This window comes from Thunnus thynnus, chromosome 4, assembly GCF_963924715.1.
Source record: "Thunnus thynnus chromosome 4, fThuThy2.1, whole genome shotgun sequence".
NCBI classification, from domain to species: Eukaryota; Metazoa; Chordata; class Actinopteri; order Scombriformes; family Scombridae; genus Thunnus; species Thunnus thynnus.
Window position 1 is genome coordinate 23,959,585 of NC_089520.1, and position 25,848 is coordinate 23,985,432.

A 25,848-nucleotide genomic window follows, 5' to 3' on the forward strand; every position below is an offset into this window, starting at 1 on the left:
GCCTTGCAGAAAACTAAGTGTAAATACAAATGACACATCTCCTTTATAAAACATACAGTATCAGATGTTTATTTTTTGGACACAAGTATTTCATTGTTGACTGATAAACATAAAGTTTTCTTTCCCAACGCTTTACATGTGAACTGCTAGACAAAATTCAAAATAACTTCCAATATAAAAAGATGTATTAACAGCCAGACAGGGATAATTCTGAGTTATTTGTGCTTCTTCTTCTTGCTTTCCTGAGGTTTTTGGATGGACTCGCTGCTGGTCTCTGGTACCACTGGCTGCCAGGACAGTGGGTTCTGTCTAAACATAGGCCATGGGGGCAGGGTCAACTACAGCCAAGGAGAGAAACAGAAAAAAATGATATAATTGCTGTTGTTGACATGGTATACAACCATAAGACGAACGACAATGGGCAAGAATTTTGTCTTGTGTAAAAGAGAGGTGGATATATTGTTCCTTCCCCACAATAAAGCAGACAACAATACAAAACAAAACTCACCACACAGGACACAGCAAAACCACCCAAAACGATGTACACTGTCCACCCAAACTGCTCAATGATCAGCCCATACACGAATCCAATCACCTGGAAAAACAAGCATACCAGTGAACCTGACAACAGGTAAAAACAACGCAATGTCCTTCTAAAGGGATGTTTTGAATCGCTAGTTCACATGTGTCATGGTTAGTTACCGCTGAGATGAGTATTATTCCTTGGAAAATCTGTTCAGCCAGCTTCTGGCCTTTATAATCCTGCAACACAAAAGAAACATCATTAAGGCAACATTAATGACAAGGTGAGGAGGATAGTGGGTCCATCTGTGCAATTCATAGCTGCTGAGGCTTTGATGTAGCCTGATAGCTTGGGAGCAGGTTAGGTAACGCTAAAAGTAATGAAAAGACGAATTTGTTGACATTACAACAAAGCTGATATCAGCTAACAGCTAGCGCCTTACGTTAATTTCGTATCTGATACATGACTGTTAAAAGCTATAATGGATGGCTGTAGCTGTAAAAAGCATCATAACGTTAACGCGAGCAGCTGTTACACATGAAACCGCTGCACTGGCTAGCTAGGAATTGACGATAGCTCGACAGAAATGTATGAACGAAACAACAGCATAACCACGCATCAAATTAGCTAATTATCTCTCACCATGTGCGTGGGAATAGACTTGAATATAGACAGCATCTTTCCACTTGAAATGAATGATCATAAACAGACAGAGCTTTGCTCAAGCGGCTCCCCGAAAGAAATTTGATTTCCGGTTTCAAAAAGATACGTCGTGTTGTGACTGAAAGACCCATCCGGCTACTGCTAGCTGCTAGCCGCGCAGGCTCACAGAGCTATACATCATATGGATTGATTCAACAGTTAGATGCACTGAGACATTTTGGTTTCGTGTTAGTGGAAAGCTTTGTGTGCCTAAATAACTGCCAGTCTAGCTACTTTTTTAAAAAGCTATTACAGTTTACCGATAAAATTCTGTGTGTAGTAAAATTGTGTGTCCAGTCATTGAAACGTGCACGTATGCTGCAATATAGCTTACAATTAGATTTTTTGCATCGAGAAAACAGCACGCTAATGTTAAGGTAGAATCAGGCATACATTGGACAGCTATTACTACGTGCAATTGTGGAAACGGATAAACTTAATGTTGAGTTGGCAATTTGGCTTTAACGTGAATTTGTCTCCCATCTTATCTCTCTTAGAGCTGACTGTAACTGCATTTTATACTTTTCAATTAGCATATGTATGCACAGTTAACAGACACTAATATCGGTGTGTGCCTGCGGTCGCCACGCAGCGGTGCGGTTAACCTCAGTGCTCATTAGCCAGCCAGCTAACGTAATACATCTCGGGCTGCAAACAGGTCAACTTTCAGCTTTTTACCAGTTTTATTTGTTTGATATTAAGTAAACGTGCTGGAGGGTCGGATGAGGCCGTTGTCATGACGCTGAGGAGAGGTGAGTCAGTTTGGATGAAGTGGCTGTTTATTTGCATCTCTGAGACATGTCAACAAGATAATACAATGTGAATGGAAAACAGTCATAAAGAAACTATTTCTTTCTCTTTATTTATTAGGATCCCCATTAGCACCAACGTAAGCATTGGCTATTCTTCCCGGGTTGCACCACACATACAGTCATACACACTCATACATACTATAATAATATAAACAAACAAATCAGCTCATCTTTTTGAATTAAAAATAAAGTACAAATACAAAAACAGAAACTAAAACCAAACACAAATTATAAATGAATCACAGTTCAAGAATTCATAGCAGACTTGATTATTTTCTTTCTTCATACAAATAAATAGTCATCATTAATGAACCTAAATCCTTGTCTGATTACATTCTTAAATTATCTATTTATCTGTCCTGTGTATGAAAATACATTACTCATTCTTTCATACATTTCTACTTTCACTCAGGTCTACATTTTATTTTATTTCATTTTCCCCTAGTTTACACACACAGTTCAATTTTACTGTTTGAGCCAATCTTTAGTATTTTCTTAAACAATATGTCCTGGCAATGAATTCCACCTGACCATGGCTAACTAACACAAACTAATAGGTTGACCTCTACTGAGGCAAATTGGCGGTCACTTACATCAAATAATACATCCCAGCAAATTATTTTATTAATAGTTATATTTACTTTTGTGGCTCTCACAGTCCCCACACTGACACTGCAGCCCTGTGTACCTCAGCTATTGAAATATCTGCTCTTCATTGTTTTCTTACAGTAAACGTGGTCATCCTTGTGCTCCTGGCTTTGGCCTTCCTCATCATAGTTCAACGAAATCTCCTCAACCTCAGTGACTTTCTACACAAAGAAAACATAGGTATGTTTATCTAGTCTCTCTTTTTTTACTCTCTTTTTAGACATTAAACACAACACAAAAAATCACAAGTTATTACATTTGTCTCTCAGCTTCTCCTGTGCACTGTCTGTCTCAATTACATTAACAGTTTTGTATTCAAGACCTACATATCAAGATCAACATTATCTGTATTAAAAAAAAGAGGGGTGAGGGTCAAAGGCACAAAAAAAGTAAATAATGGTTGTCCATTAGACATTAAGACAAACAAAGGAGTTCATTGACTGTTCCTACCTAGATTAAATAAATACATAAATACTCTTCAAGTGGGTCTCACATCCTCTGGGATTCACCTAACCTGTTGTGTAAGCTATGTGCCATTTTTTCCATCTTAATTTGCTTTATAGCCTCATTAACCTGTTCCTGAATGGATGGCACACTACTTTGAACCCATTTTTTGAGTATTACTTTGCTTTGTAAAAATGCACAAAATAAGAAACAAATCCTTTATGCTTTAGGCATGTTTATCTTTGAGCTGGGGTCTCTACCTACATGTGGGGTACACTTTCCTTCTCAGAATACCTTCTATATTGTTGTTGTGTACCATTCAAATGAAACCACAGTTGCAAGTGAAATGTGTCTTCGTCCAGATGCTGGGGTGATTCTTCCTTTTGAGTCCGAGTTGTCTCCTGACCTCAGACTAGAGTCAGCGAGGACGGGCGAGGAGATCCCTGTTCTCATCACTGCTGCTGAGGAGAGACTTGGAGCTGTGGTTGCTGCCATGAACAGTGTCTACCAGAACAGTAAAGCCAATGTTGTCTTCACCATAGTGACCCTGAACGACACAGTGGATCACCTCAAGTAAGACACTGAAGCAAGTCTGTCTTGCTACACGCATACTGTAATATCACCTTGGTTTTTTTTATTTAACATTTTTTCTTTGTTTTATCAACAGTTTGTGGCTGAGCAAGACAACTCTAAAAAATATCAAATATAAGATAGTTATTTTCAAGCCTGAGCTCCTCAGTGGGAAGATATCTAAAGATCCTCAGACGCTGGAAAAACCGGTGAGATGAACAAATGTACTGTTAATGTCCCAGAATAAATATCTATGCTATTGCAGTCTAGTTTTGTCTCTTACAAACTTTGCTCACATGGTCCATTTTACAGCTGACGTTTGCCAGGTATTATCTGCCTTTATACATACCCGAGGCAGAGAAAGCCATCTATTTGGATGATGATATCATTGTACAAGGTAAGATACTACACCAGAAAGGAAGAGTTTCTCTCCATATAAAACATACTGTTCTTGTTTTTCATGCAGCATTTAACATCTTGGGGAAATAGTTTAATGTATGGACTTTGCCTGTTCTCTTTGGTCTCAGCGGATATTCAAGAGCTTTATGACACCAACCTTAAACTTGGACACGCTGCTGCCTTCTCTGATGACTGTGATTCAGCGTCTGCTAAGGGCATCGTTCGAGGGGCTGGAAATCAGGTGGGCACCTCTTTTCCTCTGTACTGATTGAAGGACAGGGCTGCAGTTTTAGAGGAGAAATCAACCCTCAAACACACTGTCTGTGTCCGGGCCAATTTCTGAATGTGGGATTTTTCTCATATATTGTGGTGAGACTGGATTAAATCTTTTCTTAAGATTAAATCTTAAAGATTTTTTTTTCTTCAATAGAATAACTATTTAGGTTTCCTGGACTTCAAGAAGGACGCTATCAAAAAGCTGGGGATGAGGGCCAACACGTGCTCCTTCAACCCCGGGGTCATCATCGCCAACCTGACTGAGTGGAAGAACCAGAACATCACCGGGCAGCTGAAGCACTGGATGGAGCTGAACACACAGTGAGTTACTCACATTGGTGAGATGACGGCTGAATGGGAGTCTGTCCTGGTGAAATTTGACCAACTGAGGGCAAAAGTTCACATTTGTTCCCTTTTACTGTTTTGTATTAAGCTCAATTTGTTGGTTTCCTCAGGAAGGATCTGTACAGTAAGACACTGGCAGAGAGTGTCACAACTCCCCCGCTCCTTATTGTTTTCTACAAACGTCACTCCACCATTGACCCCATGTGGCACATCAGGCACCTTGGTGAGTTCTGGTTTATTCATTGAATAGTTGATTGTAGATGAAATACCAAGACTTGTGCTGCATGAGAAGTTTGTGCTCAACTAAGCTAACCGTGTCCTGACTGCAGCTGAGAGTGGTATCAATCTTCTTGTCAAACTCAACATCTAGTCAAGTTTAATTGCACCAGAATTTTCTATGAAGAATGCAAGTTTTTAAGTTACAAAAAGTGATTATTGATACAGAAATGATCACTTCTGGGTGGTGGTGGTGCTTGCCTTTAATATTTTTTGACACCTAAACAGTACATGGTGTGACATAAATGTAAAGATGACAGTAATGATGGCAAAACCTTGTCTTCCAGGCCTGACAGGTGCTGGCAACCGCTACTCACCACAGTTTGTGAAAGCTGCCAAACTCCTCCACTGGAATGGACACTATAAGCCTTGGGGGAGAACCTCCTCCTTTACTGATGTGTGGGACAAGTGGTACATTCCAGACCCGACGGGAAAATTTCATCCCATGCGAAAACACGCAGGGGACAACTAGACTGGACTTTTTTTTTTTCTTTTCTTTTCGTTTTTTCATTCAACCAGCCAAGCCAGCCTTGTCCAGGCAGGACCACGCCTCGTGATATCTCAGGAACAAACACAAATATGAAGAGAGGCCCTGTATTTGATTCTGTCATCCTCAGAAAATGTAGACGTGTGTACTCTGTGTCCCTTGAAAGCATAAATTTCATCCCTTTTTTTTTTTTTCTATACCCAGAGGATTATATTGTTACTTGGAGTGCACATATTTTCCACAGCTGCTTAGTCCAGAAACTCAGTGCCCTTGAGATTGCTTTTGACTGTTTCACTAAAAAAAAAGTGTTTTCCAGTATATGATCACAAATGGTGTTCCACCCTCAACATCACAACGAAACTGATGCATCAACCTTAGTCAGCAGTAACAATACCTTGTGACAATGTGCCAAAACCACCATGTACATAACCAGCTTAAGCCATCACTGTTCAAGTAATCAATGAGTGTCATTTTGGTGTGTTTATATGCAGCTTAATAATGAGTAACTTGCTTTACTTGCAAACTGAAGGATTTTATACAGTTACCTCGACTATAATGGTGCAGTAGTCAGCCCGAGTTAATAAGTGACTTGAACATATTCCCCTCAGTTATTAATTGTAATCATATTAGCCATGCACATGCCTGATCTCATTACCTCAATTCAATACTTCCTGTGGAAAAGTGATAAATTTTATCATACTTAATTGCACATTTTGACAGCTTCTAACAGTGATCTGTGCTTGTCTCAGCAAGCGAGACATCAGTTAGTTAGAAAATGCAGTTCAAGTCCTTTTTCCTACATAAATCCACTACAGTACAACACCAGTTAATTGCAGCAAAGTTAATGGTGCAGTAGCTTTTCGATTTGCCCCAGCTATCCATTTATTATGCCATAAGTGAACACTAATTCAGTATTGTACTGCCTCTTTTGCTGAACTGTTACAGTGGGGTTTTTAATGACATTATATGCAGACCACTAAGCAAGCTGCAGCTCTGCAGAAATTGGAGAACATAATGTTTGCACAAAGTGTTTTATCCCATCAGTCAGGATTTTTATACTTTTTCAAATGCATTCACCTTGCTGGTGTAAATATTTGTCATCTTTTGTATAGTAAAGGAAATAAATCCTACATTTTTATCATTGTAATGTTATCTTGTGATATTATGTCCAATTATCTGTAATACCAGGCATTTTTCAAGATTTACTTGTTCCAAGATTCAAATGTCGTTACAGCATGAATCCATGGTCAGACAGTAAAGTTTTCATGACAAAAAGACAGCCAGGCGATGGATGTATTAAAAAACAAAACCGACTGAGGCTTTGTAGAGGGTTTATTACATGTATAGTAAGTCTATATACATTATTCTGCATGAACACAAGAGATTACAAAAACCTCTGGACACATAAAACTGGTGATTTTTCACCAACATCTGGTAGAAGTCAATGAATAAATACATAACCACCAAATCAGTCCACTTCCTGGGATGGGAGTAGTCCTAGTAGTCTAGGATAAAGGCTGCTTCTTGCCTGGGAAACGGTCGCACTGTCTTCCATATTCAAAGAGCTAATGGAAGGGCACAAACACCAATGACTGGCCTGAAACCAGCCAACAAGGCAAGTGTCTTTCAAACTGGGATTTTGAATCAACTTTGCCTTTAATGATGAGATGGCCAAAGGCACCTCGACGGTGATTTTAGATGTCAACATGTTGACAAACCCATGTCTGCATGTCCACCAGACCATGCGGGCTGTTAAATTAAGCAGTGCAAGTGCAAATATCATTTAAAGTCTGTGTTGAAGTCGTAGGCGTCATCTGTTGTAGCTGTGGAGAGGCTGATGTCGATGGGGACAGACTGGAACTGCACATGGCCTGGTTTTTCTGGAAAGATGAGGTGAGATATAAAAATCCAGCCAAACAGGTGTGCACATTAGTAACGTAGACACAAGGAATGAAAATATATAAACTGAGTTTACTTTTGAGCGGCGCTTTCTGTGGTTTCTCTGGTTCTTCGGCTGTATTTGAGTCCTCAGCGGTTTGTTCAGGCTGCAAGAAGAGCAGATGTTTCAACAATTTAAATTCCAATAATCCTAAAGATACACAGAGTGCTTTCAATAAAACTTCTCTTGCCAGCAGGATCAGAGTTGGATTAGAAGTCTTCATCAACAAATCAAGACTTGTGTTTTTGTCCTCATTTCCAGGCTGGGTTATTATTTGAAGCAGCTGTGTTGTCTAGCGGACTTCCAGAATCTTTTGTCACATCTGTAGTTACCTCATCATTCTTCTCTGCTTCTTCCTCTTTGGATTCAACAGCAAGTTTTTCTTCAGAGATGTCACTGACTGTCAGCAGGCCTGCAGTGGGGCCTTTAGAGATGAAGATTATACTGCTGGCCTGGTTTGGAAATTTAACACCTTTAAAAAAAAAAAAAAAAATTAAAGTTGGTGTCAGCAACACAGTCAGAAGTGACTACATTCTTTTTTCTAGAGTAAACTGACAAGCCCAGAGTGTAAAAGCCTGCTAGTGGCCCCAAGAGATTGGTTACTTTCACATCTCTGAACATCTGGACAATTACTGTATGAAAAAGGGCATGAATGTTACATTTTGGTTTCAGAAGTTCCAGAAAACGCAGTCCTATACTCTCATTAACAAAGTCAAAAGAACAGAAGCTAATTTTTATTTTTTTTGAAAGTGGGCGACGATAAAGAGACAAGGCCACAGAGGCTACTGCGTTGTCATAATAGTGCTGGTTTTCAGACTTATGTTAAAGCAGACACAAATTTAATGCCAGTACCTTTCAGAGTTTCCTCATTGCCAGTTTTCAGCTTGTTTAGATCCCAGCCATTCTGCATCTCAGCGACCACAGTGTCAGACAGGTAGGCAGGCAGGCTGTGGTTCTCTGCTGCCTTACAGTGGTAGCTCATCTTGGCTCTGAGGGAAAACCAAGCCAGAGACAGACATCTGTGACTCAAGATCAAGAGAGACAATACCACTTGCTCCCTAAAAATACAGCCCCAGAGAAGAGAGTAACACTAATTTTGATTACGTACAGAATGACTACATATATTTGCAGTTAGCCTGGCACAGTGTTTGGATCAGAGTTGGATTAGAAGTCTTCATTGTGAAATCCAGAAATGCGTTTTGTCCTCATTTCCACACTGATGCACTGCAGCTGCCCCCCCCCTTCCTGATCCTTCAGGAAAAAACTAACACTCACCCAGTCCAGTCAGCAAGGAAAGCCGTGGCTGCCTGCTCCGTGTTTGGGACTCCACCCTTCTGCAGATAGCCGCGCTTTTTGGCAAACAAGGATAAAAACTCCAGAGAATTTCTGAAGTCGGGGACGTTGTACTGGAGCATGATCTGAAACAAGTGAGGACAGATGATAAATGCCTTTTACCCTTTTAATTGACAAAAAAAATCATATGCTCCTACTTGACATAATTTCCCTACCTGAGTCTTGTCACCCTGTTTGAGCAGAGTCCTGACGGCCTCCAGCACACTCTCCTGGCCCTCCTCCACCTGCAGGCTCCTCAGAGCCATAGAGGCTGGAGGGTTGGACGGTGATGCTATGACTCCTGGGCTGTCTAGAAGCTTCACATTCTTCAAAATGTGCACCTCCTGCATGGATCTGGGGGTGATAAGGGGTAAACATTTCATCATGGGGATAAGCTAGGAATTAAAAAGGCCTAGGAAATATGTTGGAAACACAAATTTGTCAACTGGGATATAGTCAGTGATGCACATAATGATTCCAATTTGTAATAGGGAATTCTGCTAAATCTGCAATGTGATAACAATCCCAGAGAAAATGTTATAATTCTCTTCCAAGTTTATTAGTCTCTTACTTTGTGATGCCTCTTTTGACACCGGCATTGCATGCAAGGATTCCTTTCATACTGTTGATGAGACTGCTCTTTCCCACATTAGGAAAGCCTGAGGGTAAAAGGAGACTGTGTTAAATAGAGGGTTCAGACTAATTACTGATTAATCTACACCACACAACTACCTAAGATTGGATTTTAGGTCTTCATAGAACTCAACACTTCATATAAATCCACAACCTTCAGATAACAAACATCTCCTTGAAAGTCCTATTGTCAGAAAGGAAAACAAGAAATTTTATATTGGGAAAACACTGCTTACCAACTATACCCACTCTGAGAGAAGCTGCATTCTGCATGTTTGCAGCATAACTTGTCAGGAGCTCAGTGAGACAACTGTTTCCAAAGCAGGCTGCTCCTCTGGATTTGTCCAATACTTCATTGGAGGCAACTATCCTGCTTTTCTTTGCTTGCTGATAAGGACAGAACAGTAAAATCACTTAAAAGCAAAACTCACATTGTGTGCACACATTGAATTTTTTTTTAAAGGCCCACTAAAAACACATTTTGTTTTGTTCACAAACACACATTATCAGATCTGCATACCACAGAGCCACTTAACAGAGTGGTTTGTTTGTTACTATTGGAGGCTATAACCAGTTATAACAGCACAACACAAGCTGCTCAACCTTCTCAGTCCTCCGTTGAACAAAAGTTAACCAAACACATTTCTTAGCAATCAGGCAAATACTGGCTGTATGCATTCTGTGACAGTTTTACAAAAGATGCAGAGTTAACCAGCATCTTTGTAAAATTAATCCAAACTGTGAGACCATAGAAATTCAAATTACATACCAAAAAGCTGGATGGGAATGAACAGGCGCTGCGAGATTAAACATTTATTGATCATTGATGTATAAAATGCACCACCTACCACTGTTCTGTCCTGAATCTGTGTTGATGCTTTGAACGCAACAACTGGAAACTCCTGCTGTAGACACTGTATCCACCTCTCCACGTTTTCCTTAGGTACCAGATCTACAACACAGAAACATATTTACATAACATATATTGTCCTTTCAATTCACACTAGACCACAAAACTAATAATCTGTGTGTACGCTTGACCATAAATTAACATGGCAGTGTCATGTCCATTTACCTATTTTGTTTAAAACCAAAATCAGTTTCTTGTTGCCCTCGCTCTGCAGCACTGCCTCCTCCAGCTGTGGACATCTGCACCCCAGTGGATCACGAGCGTCAAGGACTTCTAAAACAACATCAGACGTGTTGATTACCTGAAGAGAAGGAGGTCAGATTGAGGATTGTCAGATGAGTTTGAGTTTGAATTAAAAAACATTTATTTCTACAGTAAAGCACTGAGTAAGACCAGGTTGTGTTACCTTGTTTAATTCAGAGCAAAGGAACTGTTTTGAGTTCTTGTCTGGAGCAGACTGTTTCTCTGAACGCTTTCCATTCTCCTCCTGGAAATTACAAACCAAAAATAAATAAAAATAAGTAAACAGTGAAGTGATTAAATTCTGATTTGATGTATGATTGCTGCGTTAGTCTTTTACCTGCCGAGCTTTCTTGGCTTTGGGTTCTGTTTCTTTACTCGCAGCCTCCTTGTCCTTCTTCCTCTTCTGGGCTCGCTCCTCTTTTTTAGCTTGTTTTCTTCTTTCTTTTTCTTCTTCAATCTATGACACAAAAATATGTTTAATGAGTATACCGATGGAGCAATGAAGAAAAATGCAACATTACAACGCTGAAGTCAGCTTCTAATTTGAGGTTAAGGGGAAAGTTAAGGAAAACAATTATATTTAGCAGCCAAGTCTCCATTTTTTCACCACATAAACCACTAAATAGTCGTAGCATTGTCCAATCCCAATAATAATCATCATCATCATCATCATCATCATCATCATCATCATGTCCAGATTTGACGAGTCTAAATTTAGAAGTTTTTGATCTGGACCTAATCTAATGTGGTCTGGATGGAGAAATATAAGTAAAAGACCTTTTTTCAGTTTGCACAAATCTGAAACTGTGTTTTAATGACTCTCTGGAGTCTCCCTGATAATCTAGTCCAGATTTGACAGGTTTAAGTATAGTGGTCTTTGATCTGGACCCAATTTCTGTTCTGGATGGAGAAATAGCAGTGAAATTGCCCTTTTTTCTGTTTTCATAAACCAAGTAAAAGTTTCACAAATCTGAAAGTGGGTTTAAACAGCGTTAAGGGTTTTGCTACAACGTTCAACACTTTTTCATAAGTTTAAGTGGTAAAAAAAAACAGAATCAGTCGCCAAATATCCATATTTATGTTTTCCTTAACCCCAATTGGAAACTAAGTGGTAATGCTGCATGCCAATGATTTTGGTGGAATAAAAAGATCACCAGTATAAACACAGTGTCCAGATGCACTACAGGTACACATTACTACAGGCTGGTGACTGAGACAAGCAGCCTGAGGAGAGTAGTGCTGACCTGCAGCCTCCTCTGCTCTGCCTCCCTGAGGACCTCCTCTTTAAATGGAGCACTGCTGGGCACTCCGATGTCCTTCTTCACTCGTTTGCTCACTCCTTTCTTCTTGTTCTCCTTTCTCAGCTTTCTGTTGTGCTCTCGGACCTGAAAACATAACACCAACCAAATGTAACTCAAACTCTCGGACGTTTAAATGTATCAAACAACTCAGAAATTAGCGGTAGCAGCCTCATGTCTCCCACATGGGCATTTTAGTAAAACAGTTCTTTGATGGTAGACACTTACCTTCTTCTGTATTTTATAACGTTTGGCACATGAGACCCTCTTACTTGCTTTCCTTAACTCTGAAGAAAAAAAAAAAGGATAAAACACGTTGGTTGCAGCTAACGTTAGCTAAAGACGAAGCTAATGCAGACTAAGCATAATTGATAATTTGGCTGTTAGCAATGATTATAGTTAGCGGATAAGACAGCAGAACAATAAAGCCTTAAAGAGTAATTTCATACGCTAATATATTTCTTTAACATTGCTATAAAGCTTGTACTTACTTGGTCGTTTCATCGTGGAGCTGTGGACCTGCCAATGTGACTGACTAGACTGCTCTCACACGTGGAGGAGCTCACAAATTTTACGTTTTGTCGTTTCCGCTTTTACCGGCACATCTTTACGCCACCTGCTGAGCTGGAGGCCAAATTGTTGTCCTAGGATTGTGAAGTCATGACCCGCCCTACTTGGCCTCTGATTGGCTAGTGCTCGTTACCTTCCTTGGTCGGGTTCGTTAGGTTTAGGCATGAGGAGTGAGATTGGTTAGGATCAGAGGTGGAGTAGGGCGGGTCACAACTTCGCCATCCTAGGAAAATAAGGCCACTATGGCAGGTTTGCGGTTCAGCGTAAGTTTCCATGGTGATTTAGCCCACTTAAAAGCATAGGGTTAAAAACCATAGAAACATAGATTGTAAAAAAAAAAAAAAGTGAACAAAGTGAATAAAGTTGAAAGTGAGCCAGCTTCGTGATACCGGAAAACCTTAAGCCCAAAGATAGATGGCTAACCAAATAATCTCACTTCGTACATGTCACATCAGGATCTTCTTTATGGGAAAAATGTCACATTCACGTGGGTCTCAGCACATTCAGGTATCTCGGGAAGCGAGAAAGCAGACAAATTGGCAAAAGAAGCAGTCAAAACAAATGATCAAAACAAATGATCATGATAAATGATCAAAATCCGAGGGGAAAGGCATAGTGTGAAGAAAGGTAAATCAACAGTGGTAACAGCATTGCGATAATGCAATAAAAGGGAGACATTTACACTCTATCCATAACAGAGTACGTATGTTAAGAAGTAGGGCGACAAAACGAAAAGAGCAAGTAATTATAAGCAGGCTGAGAATTGGGCAGAGCAACAGGGGTGGAGCAGCGATTTTAAAAGTGTGGGAGCTCTCAGAGTGGGACATGAGCACCACAACCCCCCCCCCCCCCCCCCCCCCCCAAATGAATGCCATACAGTTCTACATCTTGCTTCAACACCATATGCAAATGATATTGAATTCAAAATTTGCATTGTAGCACTAACCTAACCTTCCTAAAGCTAAAGAGGGGGCCATTCAGACTTTAACTTGCTAGCTGTGAGAATGCTGTCTAGCTAAATTATATATTGGAATGTGGAGACAGTGTTGAAGGGAGGAAATGGTTAAGTTTTTTGAGGACGACTGAACTGAAAAGACAAAGAATAAAACCTGAAGGTGGCTGTAATGCAACATCATGGATGCCAACTGCTGTAAAACCTCACAGAAGGAAGGCGAAGGAGAAGAAGAAGAAGAAGAAGGAAAAAGAAGAAGAAGAAGAAGAAGAAGAAGAAGAAGAACTCCTCGGGGGTCACGTGATTGGGTTGAGCATCTTTTTTTGGTCCATTTTGGCTGATAACGAGAGCTCCGTGCAAACCCAAGACGATGACCAAACTGCAGTTTTTAAACGTCTTTTTGACTGAGCGGCTCATGCTTGCTGCACAGGAGATCTACAAATCTGTCGAGGACACGATTTTGGAGTACCAGGAGGAGATAGCGATCCGGGAGCGAGAGAACGACCATCTGAGACGAAGGCTGCGAGACGCTGGGATTGAAATATGGCCAGGTTAGCCAACTGAAAGCTAACGGTGGAGTCGCTCCCCTTTATGCCCTCTTAGCCGAGCCTGTGGGGTAGCATTAGGTAGAGATATAGAAATGACTGCGTGCAGGACGAATATATAAATGCACACACGAAACAGCCTCAGAATAGTGTTGCCTCACTTCCGAGCAAGTTAACTTTAGCCGTTAGCGAGCTAATTGACGTTAGCTGCTGTAGTTGTGAAGCGGCTAGCGCGTTAGCAACCTTTGTTCGTTAGCCGACTAGCCTGCACCCGGGTTGTCTGCATGTTGACACTGCCAGTGTAACTGTTATTAATGCATGTTTGACAGTGACAGACACTAGTGCACACTGACGAAATGCACTTTTCACGTGTTGTGTCAAAGTGTTTGTTGTGTTCTCCACTTTTAAAAGACCAAAATCTGAAACTGCTGCTTAAGTGTTGCCAAAGGTGCCATTAACGTAATTATTGGGACTGTGGATGCGTAATGCATTCTTAATTTCAATCCATTTGTAGAGATTTTTTCAAAAACTTTCACTCGACATTAGTATTATTATTTTCACATTTCACATTAGTGTCAACAATCCCAGTTACATCCACTGTGAATTAATATTACTATATACAACGTAGTATACAAGTCGAAGGGGGTGAATACTCTAAAAAGGCACCACATATAGCATTGTTTATTGTTTGAGGGTCTCGCTGACTGTGTTATAGTTGAGGTGGGCCACTTCGCCTGATATTAACACAACCTCTATTAACGTCATTGAAATTAGGATACTGGTATGAAATTTAAAAAATGACGTGTTTTTATTCACATCAAATGCCAGATATCTAAATGTGTGTCTATTGTATAGGCTATTATTTTGTAACTAAACTGGTCAGGATTTGGGTGTTTTACCACCTCTGCTTAACAGTTTCTTGGAGGAAACATTGTACTTTTATGTTGAGAAATTCTAACAGCTCAGTTAGAATTTACACATGATGCTGTATCACCACGGTTTATATATTTACATCCAGCCATTCTCTGTTAGTTTCAGTGAAGTTAATGAGTTCAGCTCTTTGCTACTTTGATGAAAAACGTTGTCTGGTAAAAAGATGTTTTACAGAAGAACAGTTAACAATTCCAGGTGCGCTGGTGGCTCTTCTATAGGTTTACAGGTTAACTACAACTAAGATAAGGACCAAGTCCACTTTGGTAGTTTAATAAAATCTAAAACTGAAAACTGGATTGTGCTATAGACAGAGTTGTGTTTGCTGCAGTGTAGTTAATATTTTCACCTGAGCCTCTTTCTCCTGCTGTGTTCACAGATCGTCCGTCAATGGCGCTGTTGGAAGAGGAGGATGGTGAGCATCCACGGCGTGAGTGGAGTCCCAGCATGGGGCACGAAGAACGTATTCCCATTCAGATCAAGGATAAAAGAGACCTCCGGCCCAACCAAGGAGATGATCAGCTTCGTGGCCATGGCTCTTGCAGCACACCAGAGAACATGTTCACTCCCCCACGAGTTGGAAATCAATATCCCCAGGATGGCCCTCACACATCCAACCTCCCTCAGAGTCAAGGTGTGGAGAACAGAGAACGGGATCCCGGATCTCGAGGCTCCTCGAGGCATGTGAAGGCAGAGAGTGGAGGAAGCCACAGAGGCTCTACTTCCTCCAACAGCGGCGCCCAGCCTCTTGCACCAGTCAATCCAAACTGCTCAAATGAGAACAACATTGACATTATCGGGGTGGAGAATGGAGGACAGATGGTTGGTGCTAAGGGAAATGGAAATGGGGCTAACAGAGGACAGGCCTCTCACATGCGCAACCAAGGAGCCAACGCTGTTGACTGCCCCCATCAAAAATCCCCCCTACAAGGTCACATGTCGTCCTTCTGCTGCAAGGTTTGTGGCGAGGCGTTTAGTCACATTGGCCACTTGCACGTGCATGTACAAGTGCACACACGGGAAAAACCTTATCGCTGTGGTGTATGCGGGAAATGCTGTAGCTCCTCCGGCAGACTGCAGGAGCACCAGCGTAGCCACACGGGAGAAAAACCATTCCGCTGCCAGATTTGTGGAAAGGGCTTCACACAGATGGCTCACCTGAAGGTACACATGAGGATCCATACAGGGGAGAAGCCTTACAGTTGCCCCGTGTGTGGCAAGTGCTTCAGCCGCTCTGACAAAATAAAGAGGCATCTCCAGACCCATAGCCGTGAGGGAACATATTTCTCAGGGCAATGATGCAAGTGTGTTGTTGAACAACCCAGTTTGTGAATCATATTGATGTGGGAAACTTTTCTACAAAAAGCTAAAATCGCTGCCATTAAGACGAGGCTTTTTTCTTTCTACTTTCCAAGAACTAGGAAATTCTGCAACTCTTAGAGCAAGTTTTTTATCTAACCTAATACTTCTCCACGCCATAGTCCCTCAATAGGTTTTGTATTAGCCAATTTAGTATGTCATTTACTTAATTTTGTACTTGTCACTGAGTATTAAATCTCTGAGACACAATTTGAGTTATTAGCTAGCCTTTTTGAATTATCTAGCCTTTCCTTAGTCACATAATTAGCATGATGAAGTCTTCCACACATGCCTTGAAACTGAGATGCATAAAGAAATGCAACAATGTTCAGCACGGTCACAGCTTATCTTCAACCAGTCACTTCATATCCACAAGTTCACATTTGAGTTTAAAATTTGCAGGCTTTGCACCTATCTTGTGTTCATTATTTTAGCCTAAAAATAACAGTCAGAGTATGCATGAAATGATCTCAATTTTCTCAGATAAAATTTAAATTAACTACAGAATAAATGACTTGACAAATGAAGCCCGTTTGTTTTCTGGCTTAGTCTTGAGAGTAGAAAAAAGGGTCGCACACTCTGGCTCCATATGCATTTTTCTTATATCCACATGATATTTTGGCCCTCAGGCCTTCTTCAAGATCAACAATCATGACTGCTGATCTTTAATCGTAATTGCTGATCTTGAACAATCATGACTGTTGATCTTGAAATACCGCCACAAACTGTAGACTTGAGACTTTTCCAGTTTACAAGGAGGAATCTGATCTTGCACTTATCTCCATATTTGTCTTCATTTTTGCTTTTTTTTTTTTCTTCTCGGTGCTGTTACATTGTTGCAGAGCTAAATACTGCCATCTCACATCATCAGTGCTTCATGTTGTCCATTGAAATATGGAGAACTCTGTTGTGAGACTGCTCCACTTTTTTGTGAAAATGTGATATTCTGTAAAATACCACTAGTCCCAACCTATCATGCATTTAAGAATTTGTGGTGTCTTTTTTTTTTTTTTTTAAATGACATGCACTGCGGCATCTGTCCTAGACGATGCAGAAATTCACTCTATAATAGGGCCATACAGTATTAGCTGAACCTATCTGTGGATTTTCAGGGTTCTCAGTCTGCATTGATTTATGTTCACCTGTGTTTCTACCACATTTTCAGAAGTGATGGCTGGTTTATCATAGAATCAGGTACTTCCTCTGCCCATCCTGGACTGACTCCATTGAACAGTAGACCCTTTCTCCTCTCAGGATGCTGCATTCATAACACGAGGGTATACCAGTAATACTAATGTCTGACTTGAAACAGCTATATTACAAGTCAGAAACTCAGGGTTTGTGAGTTTTCCCATTGGATTTGTGGATATAAACATGGAAATAATAATGGCCTGGAAAAGATGAACTAAATAAAATAAGATGAAATGTTAATACCTTCAGAGTGTGTCAAGGCTCAGTTGCTCTGGGAAGTCCTGCCTAAGTTAAACCCTACGTGTGATGAATGCGGCACGAGACAACTTCAGCGCATCCTCACAGCTGACCAGCAGCCCCTCACTCAGTCTACTCTGGGACAACTTTGCTTCCCCTGCACACACACACTCTACTGTACAGTGTTGTATCATTGCATATTAAATGTTATTTTTTAATAAAGTAGCAATTGAGTATCCATGATAACTGTCTTCTATTGTGTAAAGAAAGACAACTTAGAAATGTTGAGTGAATGTGTGTACAAAATCATTACTAATGGTGCATTTATATAGCACCTTTCTAGTCTTATCGACCACTCAAAGCGCTTTACAACATGCCAACGTTCACCCGTTCACACACATTCACACACTGATGGCAGATGCTGCCATGCAAGGTGCCAACCTGCTCATCAGGAGCGATACAGAACTTACTATCCAAAGTGCCCCACAATGTTTTTATGCTCACCCATTCACACAAACACTCACACATTGATGGCCATCAGGAGCAATTTGGGGTTCAATATCTTGCCCAAGGACACCTTGACATGTGGACTGGAGGAGCCGGGGATCGAACCACGGCTTTCTGATCAGTAGACAACCGGCTTTACCTTCTGAACCACTGCTGCCCATTCATACTTTTACTGAAGCAATATTTATAATTGAGAATAGGGTATTTTTAGCCAGTTTTTTTCCCTCTTTTCTATCTTTTGCATTTATCAGATGCAAATAACACAAAGCTGGCACTGATTTTCTTTGCAACCACTTGTGCATCTTGATAGTCTGAATTGTCAGTGTGATACAAAACTATTTTCTGTTCTGTAATGATTTGTCTACCCTCAGAAGAATTCTTTCCTGCTCCAGTTTAGTTTCCTATTTGTTTCAATTTCAGCCAGTTTCATAGTAGTATTTCAATAGTATTTCTTAATTCCATGTTAATTGCTATTCAAGATATTAAAGATTTTACAGAAATTTAAATTACAGTAAATGTTTTTGCAATATATACATAAAATATAGTGATTTAAAAAAAGAATGGGGGCAGATGTAGGGTAAATCCATGTATCTGCCTGACTATTACTGCTCAGCATACATGTGATTAATCATGTGAACACTTGAGAGCTTCTCATGAATGCCACTCCGAGACGTATTCCTAAATTGGCCCTTTAGAGCATTCGTAAGTGCTATGCTTAGTAAGTTTGATAAATATAGGACCAGAACCAGGTGCATATGGTTGCTTTGAATTTAGTGCCATCTTAGTATAGTTTATGTCTTAAGGACCTCAATGTGAAATTTTTCATTTGACACTGCTTTCTGCCGTAGAAATAGTCCCCATGAAAACTGTTGACACTGAGGTCTATAGATTATCCAGAGTAAGACAGACAGCACTTTTACAAAGACTTGTTGATTGATGTTCATTTTTAGGGCTTTGATCCCCACAAAGATGATTCATTCACATTTGTATTGGGGTGGAGGCAGTAATGGATTTCTCAAAACCTGGGCAAAGAAAACCAGATGCATTCAAGAGGATAGATTTCACCAAAAGTATGTGAGAAAAGTATGATTTTTGTAATCTGGGTTAGCTGACTGTTAAAAATTTATATTGAATTGCTTCCGTTTCTCAGCAAGATCAAGTACTGTATCAAGTGCTTTTGATGGCCAGAGCTGCTGACTTTTAATGACTCAAATGAAAAATAATCCCCCATCATACACCATCCTCTTCACTTGCAATTATATTGTTTTATTATACTTAACTCTGATTATCTCAAAAACCTATTAGAAATGTTCCCAATGAAATCACTTCAGTTTTAAGAGGATAATGAAAAGAAAAGGAGCTTTCACAGTCAGAGGAGGAGCCTGAATAATGCCTGAATTTCTCAAAGCAGACGTTTTGACTTGTCATTTCAGGAATAGCACAGGTGTTCCTGATAACTCCTAAATTGAATGTAGCCATTATCAGTTATTAATGACACTCATGTATGTCAAGGTTTGATATCCTAAAAAAGACTGATTAAGCGAAGAGGTTAGAAAAAAGGATGTAAAACATTTTTGCACTGTTGTAGAGCCACACTCATTAGGCATGTGAAGGGATTGCTGGCACAGAATAGTTGACAGCAATAACAAATTTCCTTCCCTATTTAGAAAATATGCAAATATGTTAATCACTGATGAAGATACTGGGACATTTGTTCTGGAGGGTTTTAACCAGCCACCATTTTCTCAGTAAAATATATCCCCATTTGCTTTATAACAGGCAATTCATTTTGATGGAGTATCAACAGAATGTTTAATATTTATCACCTGATGAATATTTTAGAGTCTTTTTCAAGGAAGACATATTGTCATGTCACATTGGGGAAAGCACAGGTGTAAATCATAAAATTAATGATGTGCACTGTGCATGCTGATCCACTGGGACACTTAAATAGAGCAGAGACATTGGTAATGTTATCAGTAACACCTGTGCTTTTCCTGTACTATGACAAGTGTGTTGCCTGCTGTGAAAAAATAAAAAGGACTGTTGGAAAGCGACAGCATTCATCTGTTTGAAGTCCTATTGCTGTACATAAAACATCTCTTATATTCAAACCACACTGAATTCCTTCAACTCATGATGTGTCCACAGTCTGTATTTAGACAAGCGATGTGTAATTGATTTATTTTTTTTTTTGTAGTAACAGATACACAACACCTGGTGGGGTACTTTCCATTTCGATGTTTCTTATACCTGACAATGAATAATAGAAGCGTGTAAAACTGTAATTTGCTTTTACCATCAGAAAAGTAGAGAGGCCCACATTGTCCACAGGAACATATTTACATATATATATTTACACATGGCAGCCTGTAGTTTCATATCATTGTCACTCATTGTAACAAAGTAAGACAACAGTTAATAACAGAACCACAATGTGTTTCCAATGACATCTTTATGATATGTGCCTGTTCAGATGTGGTGGAATACTCACTTATTCTTGTGATATTTAACACAGTCATGTTAATTTGTCCTGTTTCTCCAACGACAGCAAATGCACGTCTGAAAGCCGCGAGTATTCAGACTATGTACAAACACGAGGAGACCCAACAGATCGTAACTCTCACACCACCCTGTGACCTGCGGTGACATGCCACATCCACTCGCTCTTCAAGGTGCAGACAGGAAACGCCGGCTGCCCACAGCAGGAAAAGCCAGGAAGTCTAATGATGAGAAGCCAGAAGACTGATGGAAGATGTAGCTGATATACCACATTTCACTTGCTCATATCACATTTCAGTAGCTACCTAACAGAAGCTGTTGTGATAAGCGTTCCTTTTAGAAAGATCAACAAGCTATTGTTACGTACTGTTATTGTATAATTAATCATTAACCAATCAAAGGTAATCAGAACCCTGTTGTGCAATCAGCCACTGGAATCAGATGAAGGCTTGTGCAAAAGGATTAATCAACAAAGAAATAGTTCATATATTAGATTCATTTTTTTTCTCAGCATTTAATTAATAAAAGGCATGATTGCTTGTGGAGATGAGTAATATAACAGTGACGCTCACTGTTATATTACTTTTATGACTGAAACAAAATGTAGTTATTTCAGAGGGCTACATGGAGCCTCTTATGGTTAATTATAACCAATTCCCTGATGCTAAAACATGTAAATTTTTCATTTTAAGGGTTAGTTCACTCAAAACGAACCTGATTTTCTCACTAACTGTATCTAATCAATCAAATAGTTTTTTTTTCAGCCCAGGTTTTGAGATATACAACTCCAAGATTTCGGCATCCAGCTTTGTATGTGGTTTTAGTTGAAAAAGTCAGCAGCAGTCCTTCTTTTGCAAAGCTGTTACTCTGGATAGTCTACAGACCCGCTGTGAACTGTTTTCACTTCGACTTTGGAAGAAGGTTTAACTGCAGCAGGGAGCCTGTTTGGCATTTCCACATCATATTTGGTGAATTTGTCATAATTCTGCCATCTGATGGAGATGCATGTCATTTTTTAGAGTAAAGAACTACAAATTTTGTTAGTGGCTTTGACCAGGCTTTCAGTAGAAGATATTTTGCCTAAGAAAACCAGGCATTCAGTGGACAACAGCACTAGCAATAATAATACCAGAAATAAGATGAGTTTCATTGGTATGCAGCTTCTGAGCTGATAATTTACAGTATAACTAAGGTTTATTGATACACCAGTGCAGTCACACTCTTAAAATGGTACTACTACGGTGTCTACATTTGTAAGAGGGACAATTTTATCTCAAACAATTCTAAAAATAGCAGAGTTCGTCAATATTTTATGAGCTAATGAGGTTTCAGTGTGTGGCAGCTGTTGGTTGATTGATTGAGCAGTGAGATGCGACTGTTCTCTGGCGATCTCATTCAAATATTGATTGATCTCCAGTTTAAGCCCTCCATGAAGATGGCAGTTCATAACCCAAGAGGCTGGCATAAATATTAAATTTCATAAATATGGTTTGCGGTCAGTAGATGCATGTAGGTTAGGAGCATCAGAGAAGAGTATTAGTCATGGGCTCAATAAAAGACATACTAAGTGATATGACTGAGCAAGAGAGCATGGATGTAAGCTAGTCCGCTCTAGTTTATACAGTAAAAAAAGATCATTTGCATTAGCCAGCACGCCATAAATATCTACTTTAACTTTGTAATAAATATGCCTCTTTGACCTTACTTGATTATATTTCAGCCCCAGAGCAGCAATTTATAACCCAGTGTAATTAAAGCCACCATATGTAGAATTAAAACACTTGGCGCCCACCCAGTGGTTCAATCTAAGGAGTATCCGCACAGGAAAGAGCAGAAGAAAGCAGCAGTGTATGCAGTGTGTGTGCACTTGTCACCTTACTTGTACATCAGTGTTGTGCTCTGTTGCCTCCAGTTTATTTTTGCAAGTCAGACTTGTTTGTCAGATGCACAGGTTTTTTGGACATCTATTGACTTTTCTTTCACTCCAGGGTAGCAGTATTCATCTCTTCAGGGTGGCCTGCAGGGAGCCTGTACTCTGTTTTCTTGTGGTCCTTTCTAATAGCTCAGTCTGTGATTTTATCTATTGGATATTCTGTGTATATAAAAATTGCATAGTTTATGAAAACAAAGAATGAATTCAGCTTTATGGTCAATTTATATCTGATGACAATTTCAATAACAAAATGGGAACACAGTCTTTCGCAAAGCAGGAATGAGTCATTTCTCTATTTCCTGCATAAAAAGATTTTTTAGTTTGGTAGACTAGTGAGAGGAGGCAGTTAATGCCACAGCACATGGAGTTTCACCTATTTAACACACACACACACACACACACACACACACACACAAACAAATGTGTCATCATTTAAATGTCAAACAGCCTTATAGAAACAGTTTGACATTTTGGAAAATACATTTATGTGCTTTCTTGCCAGACAATTAGTTGAGACTCCAGGCTCTCTGCCATCAAATACTCCAGCACATAAATCCCTGTAAAACAACAACTTGCTGTTTTTATATTTCTGTTACTGTACTGATTGAACAATGAGATTTAAAACGTCATTGAGTGAGCTCTAGAGTTGAGCTGGTTGATTTTTTTAAACCTTTGGACAGAGCCAGGTTAGCTGTTTCCCCCTTTTCCAGCCGGCTGCTGGTGGTTGCTTCATATTTAGCATACTTATAGGGTATTTATTCTGTTCTTGGCAAGAAAGTGAACAAGCGCTTTTCTACCATTCCTTTAAACTGACAAACAACAACAGTTCAAATGACCACTGCTACTGGTGCCAATGCATCTATAATATATCACGAGAGACCATACCATGATGGATTGCACAAATGCTTATTTTGCCCCACCCCTAATGACCCAAATTTAAATCAGTCAGTAAGACATTGAAATAGTGCCAGATTGAGCCAACAAGGCAGATTTTATGTATCACTTTTGGAATTAAATTATCAACAAATTGGCACTCTCATGCTGTGCATAGATGCCCACCAGCCTGTAATTTTAAGATATAGCCACACAAGGATGCTTTAGCTCTCATCATGTGTGTCAGGATGAACTTTTACATGAAGACTTGTCTCTGAAATGTCAAGTAGCCAGCTGCTGCAGCTAATGTTGGCCCAAACTAATGTCTGGTTGTTTCAAAGTTTTTACAGCCTAACTGAAGCTATCAGTTTTCTCCAGACAGTTACTGGGTGGAGGATTCAGCACCCTTGACAAGCTGGAACAGATATTGAAAAATTCCTCAATGTTTCAAAAGAATCTGGCAAACTTGTCTCTGACGTCATGATGAAATATCTTATTTCGACATTAATGCCACTGTTACTGATCCTGAAATGGACCAAATTCTATTGCCAAAATTTTTAATTTATCATTTTTACAGGTTCAATTTGATACAAACATGATATCTCTGGGGATGTTTTCTATCTGATTGTACCCCAAACACTCATGTCAGCTGAAAAAAATGAATGCTATGTCATTAGTGCCTCAGACCTCATGTATCCTGCAGCTTCCATCTGACTGCTCCATGACATATTGATCTGTTCTTCACAGAGAGGAGATGGCAGGATTACGCCTCTGTCTGTATGATCCCTACTTTATTCAAGATACTACACTGCCTCTGGGGGACTGTGGAAATTAAATCATATATTGTACACTGGCAGGAGCTTAAGTGAGTTGACGACCAGTCAGGGAGATGTGGCTGCATGAATAACGGCTCCTCAGTCATTTCTAATATGTAGCCAGTGAGTGGAAGACTTTCGCTGCACTGAGAATCTTAGATTTTTACATACTGTATGTGGTAATTCACCTGAAAGATGACAATATATATATATATATAAAATATGTCGTGTATTAATATCATTATGAGCAGTGGTGGACTCTGGCTGTCTGAGGGGCATGGGCGAAAAAATATAAAGGGCGCCTGATACATTCAAAGGGCCCCCATAAACAGAGAACAATGATGCATGTTTAGTAAAAAGGCTATATCCTCATTAAGATGAACATTTTTTAGATTGAGAGTATAAGTAAAACAACACTTCTGTATCAAAAAGGATTCAATTTTTAAACATTTTAAACATTATTATAAAATCTCTAATTAAATACAGGGAATGGATGACATTTAGATGTTTATTTCTTAAACACGTCTGTAGTAAAAACATGGAACTATTAACATTTTGAGAATAAGCTGTTTTGAGCAGTCTTGTCAGGGAAGCGAGAAGCAGGATTGGTGGAATTAAAGGAGAATGATTTTGGCTATGAGTTTGTAAATGTTAATCATCTTGTTATAGTTGGTTGAGATGTCCCTCTCAATGGACAACAGCAGAATGTTGTTGGGTCTTGTTGGAAAGTCGGGTCTTGATCAGCTTCAGTTTGGAGAATGATTGCTGGACTGATGCCGTTGTCACTGTTAGCGTAGACTGCACTGACCCAAAGACAACAGAACAATGTAAAGTGGGTGTGACTGAGCAAACTACAGAGCAGTACTGTACCAAAATCAATTGAATTGAATAATGTCAGCTACAACAACTACAACATGTTTTTAATCATGCTTTATTTTCCTAATGGTCAACCTACATGAACGATACATTCCACCATAATGGCCAGTTTACTCCATCGTAAGGGCATCTTATAGGGCAAAGTATGGCTGAATTTGGACTTTGGACTTCAATTGTATGTACTGTGACCAGTTCACTGTCATCATGTCAAGTTTGCAAGGGTGCTGGGCTGCAAAGGGATAAAGATGTGCTCTGAGATGGGACTTCAGAACCTCCAGTCTTTCCATGGAGATTAATTGACATTCCTGACCCTGCAACTCATTTCAAAGTATATTTCTGAACAGCTCCCAACAGTTTTGATATGTGCAGCTCTGCTGATTCACTCTCAACAAACCTGGTCAGAATGCGAGAATGAGATTTTTGCTTTACATGAGCTGCTTAACACCTTTGTCCGTCTAGTTTAGCCCATGAGCTTACATTATACATTATAACTCACTACATCAATGTATTTATACAGCAAAAATGAAAAAAGCAAATGTCATCATAAGTAAATATTTTACATAGCCTATTAATATTATTATGATGATTATTGTTTTTTAATTATTGATAATAATAATCGGTATTATTATTTTCTTTTACATCATCACTTTGTAGCCTATATTGCTGCAAGATTATGGGTAATTTTCCGAGTGAAGTCTGGTGGTCTGCACCCCAAGCAGAC

General features: G+C 39.7%; 4 protein-coding genes and 2 non-coding genes across 7 annotated transcripts; 2 read left to right on the forward strand and 4 right to left on the reverse strand.

The window, feature by feature from the left end:
* Positions 1-53: 53 nt before the first annotated feature.
* spcs1 (signal peptidase complex subunit 1) lies at positions 54-1,339 on the reverse strand. The gene is made up of 4 exons (XM_067587775.1): positions 1,166-1,339; positions 703-762; positions 509-595; positions 54-338 (listed from the first exon to the last, which is right to left on the reverse strand). Exons 1-4 carry the CDS (start codon positions 1,199-1,201, stop codon positions 216-218), a joined length of 306 nt encoding a protein of 101 aa, XP_067443876.1. The 5' UTR covers positions 1,202-1,339; the 3' UTR covers positions 54-215.
* Positions 1,340-1,458: 119 nt separating this feature from the next.
* Positions 1,459-6,625, forward strand: glt8d1 (glycosyltransferase 8 domain containing 1). The gene is made up of 9 exons (XM_067587771.1): positions 1,459-1,977; positions 2,767-2,865; positions 3,492-3,702; positions 3,797-3,908; positions 4,012-4,096; positions 4,227-4,339; positions 4,529-4,695; positions 4,830-4,942; positions 5,283-6,625. Exons 1-9 carry the CDS (start codon positions 1,962-1,964, stop codon positions 5,465-5,467), a joined length of 1,101 nt encoding a protein of 366 aa, XP_067443872.1. The 5' UTR covers positions 1,459-1,961; the 3' UTR covers positions 5,468-6,625.
* A 149-nt stretch (positions 6,626-6,774) lies between these two features.
* Positions 6,775-12,552, reverse strand: gnl3 (G protein nucleolar 3). The gene is made up of 15 exons (XM_067587768.1): positions 12,329-12,552; positions 12,066-12,124; positions 11,784-11,924; positions 10,877-10,996; positions 10,703-10,783; positions 10,462-10,597; positions 10,235-10,338; positions 9,623-9,773; positions 9,325-9,412; positions 8,930-9,107; positions 8,697-8,839; positions 8,274-8,410; positions 7,754-7,893; positions 7,458-7,527; positions 6,775-7,362 (listed from the first exon to the last, which is right to left on the reverse strand). The coding sequence occupies exons 1-15, from the start codon at positions 12,339-12,341 to the stop codon at positions 7,262-7,264; spliced, it is 1,662 nt and encodes a 553-aa protein (XP_067443869.1). The 5' UTR covers positions 12,342-12,552; the 3' UTR covers positions 6,775-7,261.
* LOC137182318 (small nucleolar RNA SNORD19) lies at positions 8,562-8,635 on the reverse strand. Its single transcript, XR_010928319.1, has one exon. It is a non-coding gene; the product is annotated as a small nucleolar RNA SNORD19 (small nucleolar RNA).
* On the reverse strand, positions 9,928-10,004 carry LOC137182320 (small nucleolar RNA SNORA47). Its single transcript, XR_010928321.1, has one exon. It is a non-coding gene; the product is annotated as a small nucleolar RNA SNORA47 (small nucleolar RNA).
* A 736-nt stretch (positions 12,553-13,288) lies between the features above and the next one.
* Positions 13,289-17,859, forward strand: LOC137181785 (uncharacterized). Of its 2 annotated transcripts, XM_067587773.1 has the most exons (3): positions 13,289-13,910; positions 15,214-15,998; positions 17,359-17,859. In XM_067587773.1, exons 1-3 carry the CDS (start codon positions 13,730-13,732, stop codon positions 17,362-17,364), a joined length of 972 nt encoding a protein of 323 aa, XP_067443874.1. In that variant the 5' UTR covers positions 13,289-13,729; the 3' UTR covers positions 17,365-17,859. The 2 variants fall into 2 exon arrangements, with proteins under 2 accessions (XP_067443874.1, XP_067443873.1); XM_067587772.1 differs by having other exon boundaries at positions 13,331-13,910; positions 15,214-17,859.
* Positions 17,860-25,848: the final 7,989 nt, after the last annotated feature.

What these genes read in the sequence shown, in the direction of transcription:
- spcs1 (XM_067587775.1), bottom strand. Translation starts at nt 1,201, where the DNA reads ATGCTGTCTATATTCAAGTCTATTCCCACGCACATG. An exon ending in AGTCTATTCCCACGCACATG is followed by an intron (nt 763 to 1,165) that starts GTGAGAGATAAT and finishes TTTGTGTTGCAG; the next exon opens with GATTATAAAGGCCAGAAGCT. An exon ending in GAATAATACTCATCTCAGCG is followed by an intron (nt 596 to 702) that starts GTAACTAACCAT and finishes TTGTTTTTCCAG; the next exon opens with GTGATTGGATTCGTGTATGG.
- glt8d1 (XM_067587771.1), top strand. An exon ending in TCTACACAAAGAAAACATAG is followed by an intron (nt 2,866 to 3,491) that starts GTATGTTTATCT and finishes GTCTTCGTCCAG; the next exon opens with ATGCTGGGGTGATTCTTCCT. An exon ending in GTGGCACATCAGGCACCTTG is followed by an intron (nt 4,943 to 5,282) that starts GTGAGTTCTGGT and finishes CTTGTCTTCCAG; the next exon opens with GCCTGACAGGTGCTGGCAAC.
- gnl3 (XM_067587768.1), bottom strand. An exon ending in AAGCCAAGAAAGCTCGGCAG is followed by an intron (nt 10,784 to 10,876) that starts GTAAAAGACTAA and finishes TGTAATTTCCAG; the next exon opens with GAGGAGAATGGAAAGCGTTC. An exon ending in ACAGAAAGCGCCGCTCAAAA is followed by an intron (nt 7,363 to 7,457) that starts GTAAACTCAGTT and finishes TCATCTTTCCAG; the next exon opens with AAAAACCAGGCCATGTGCAG.
- LOC137181785 (XM_067587772.1), top strand. Translation starts at nt 13,730, where the DNA reads ATGACCAAACTGCAGTTTTTAAACGTCTTTTTGACTGAGCGGCTCATG. An exon ending in TGGGATTGAAATATGGCCAG is followed by an intron (nt 13,911 to 15,213) that starts GTTAGCCAACTG and finishes CTGTGTTCACAG; the next exon opens with ATCGTCCGTCAATGGCGCTG.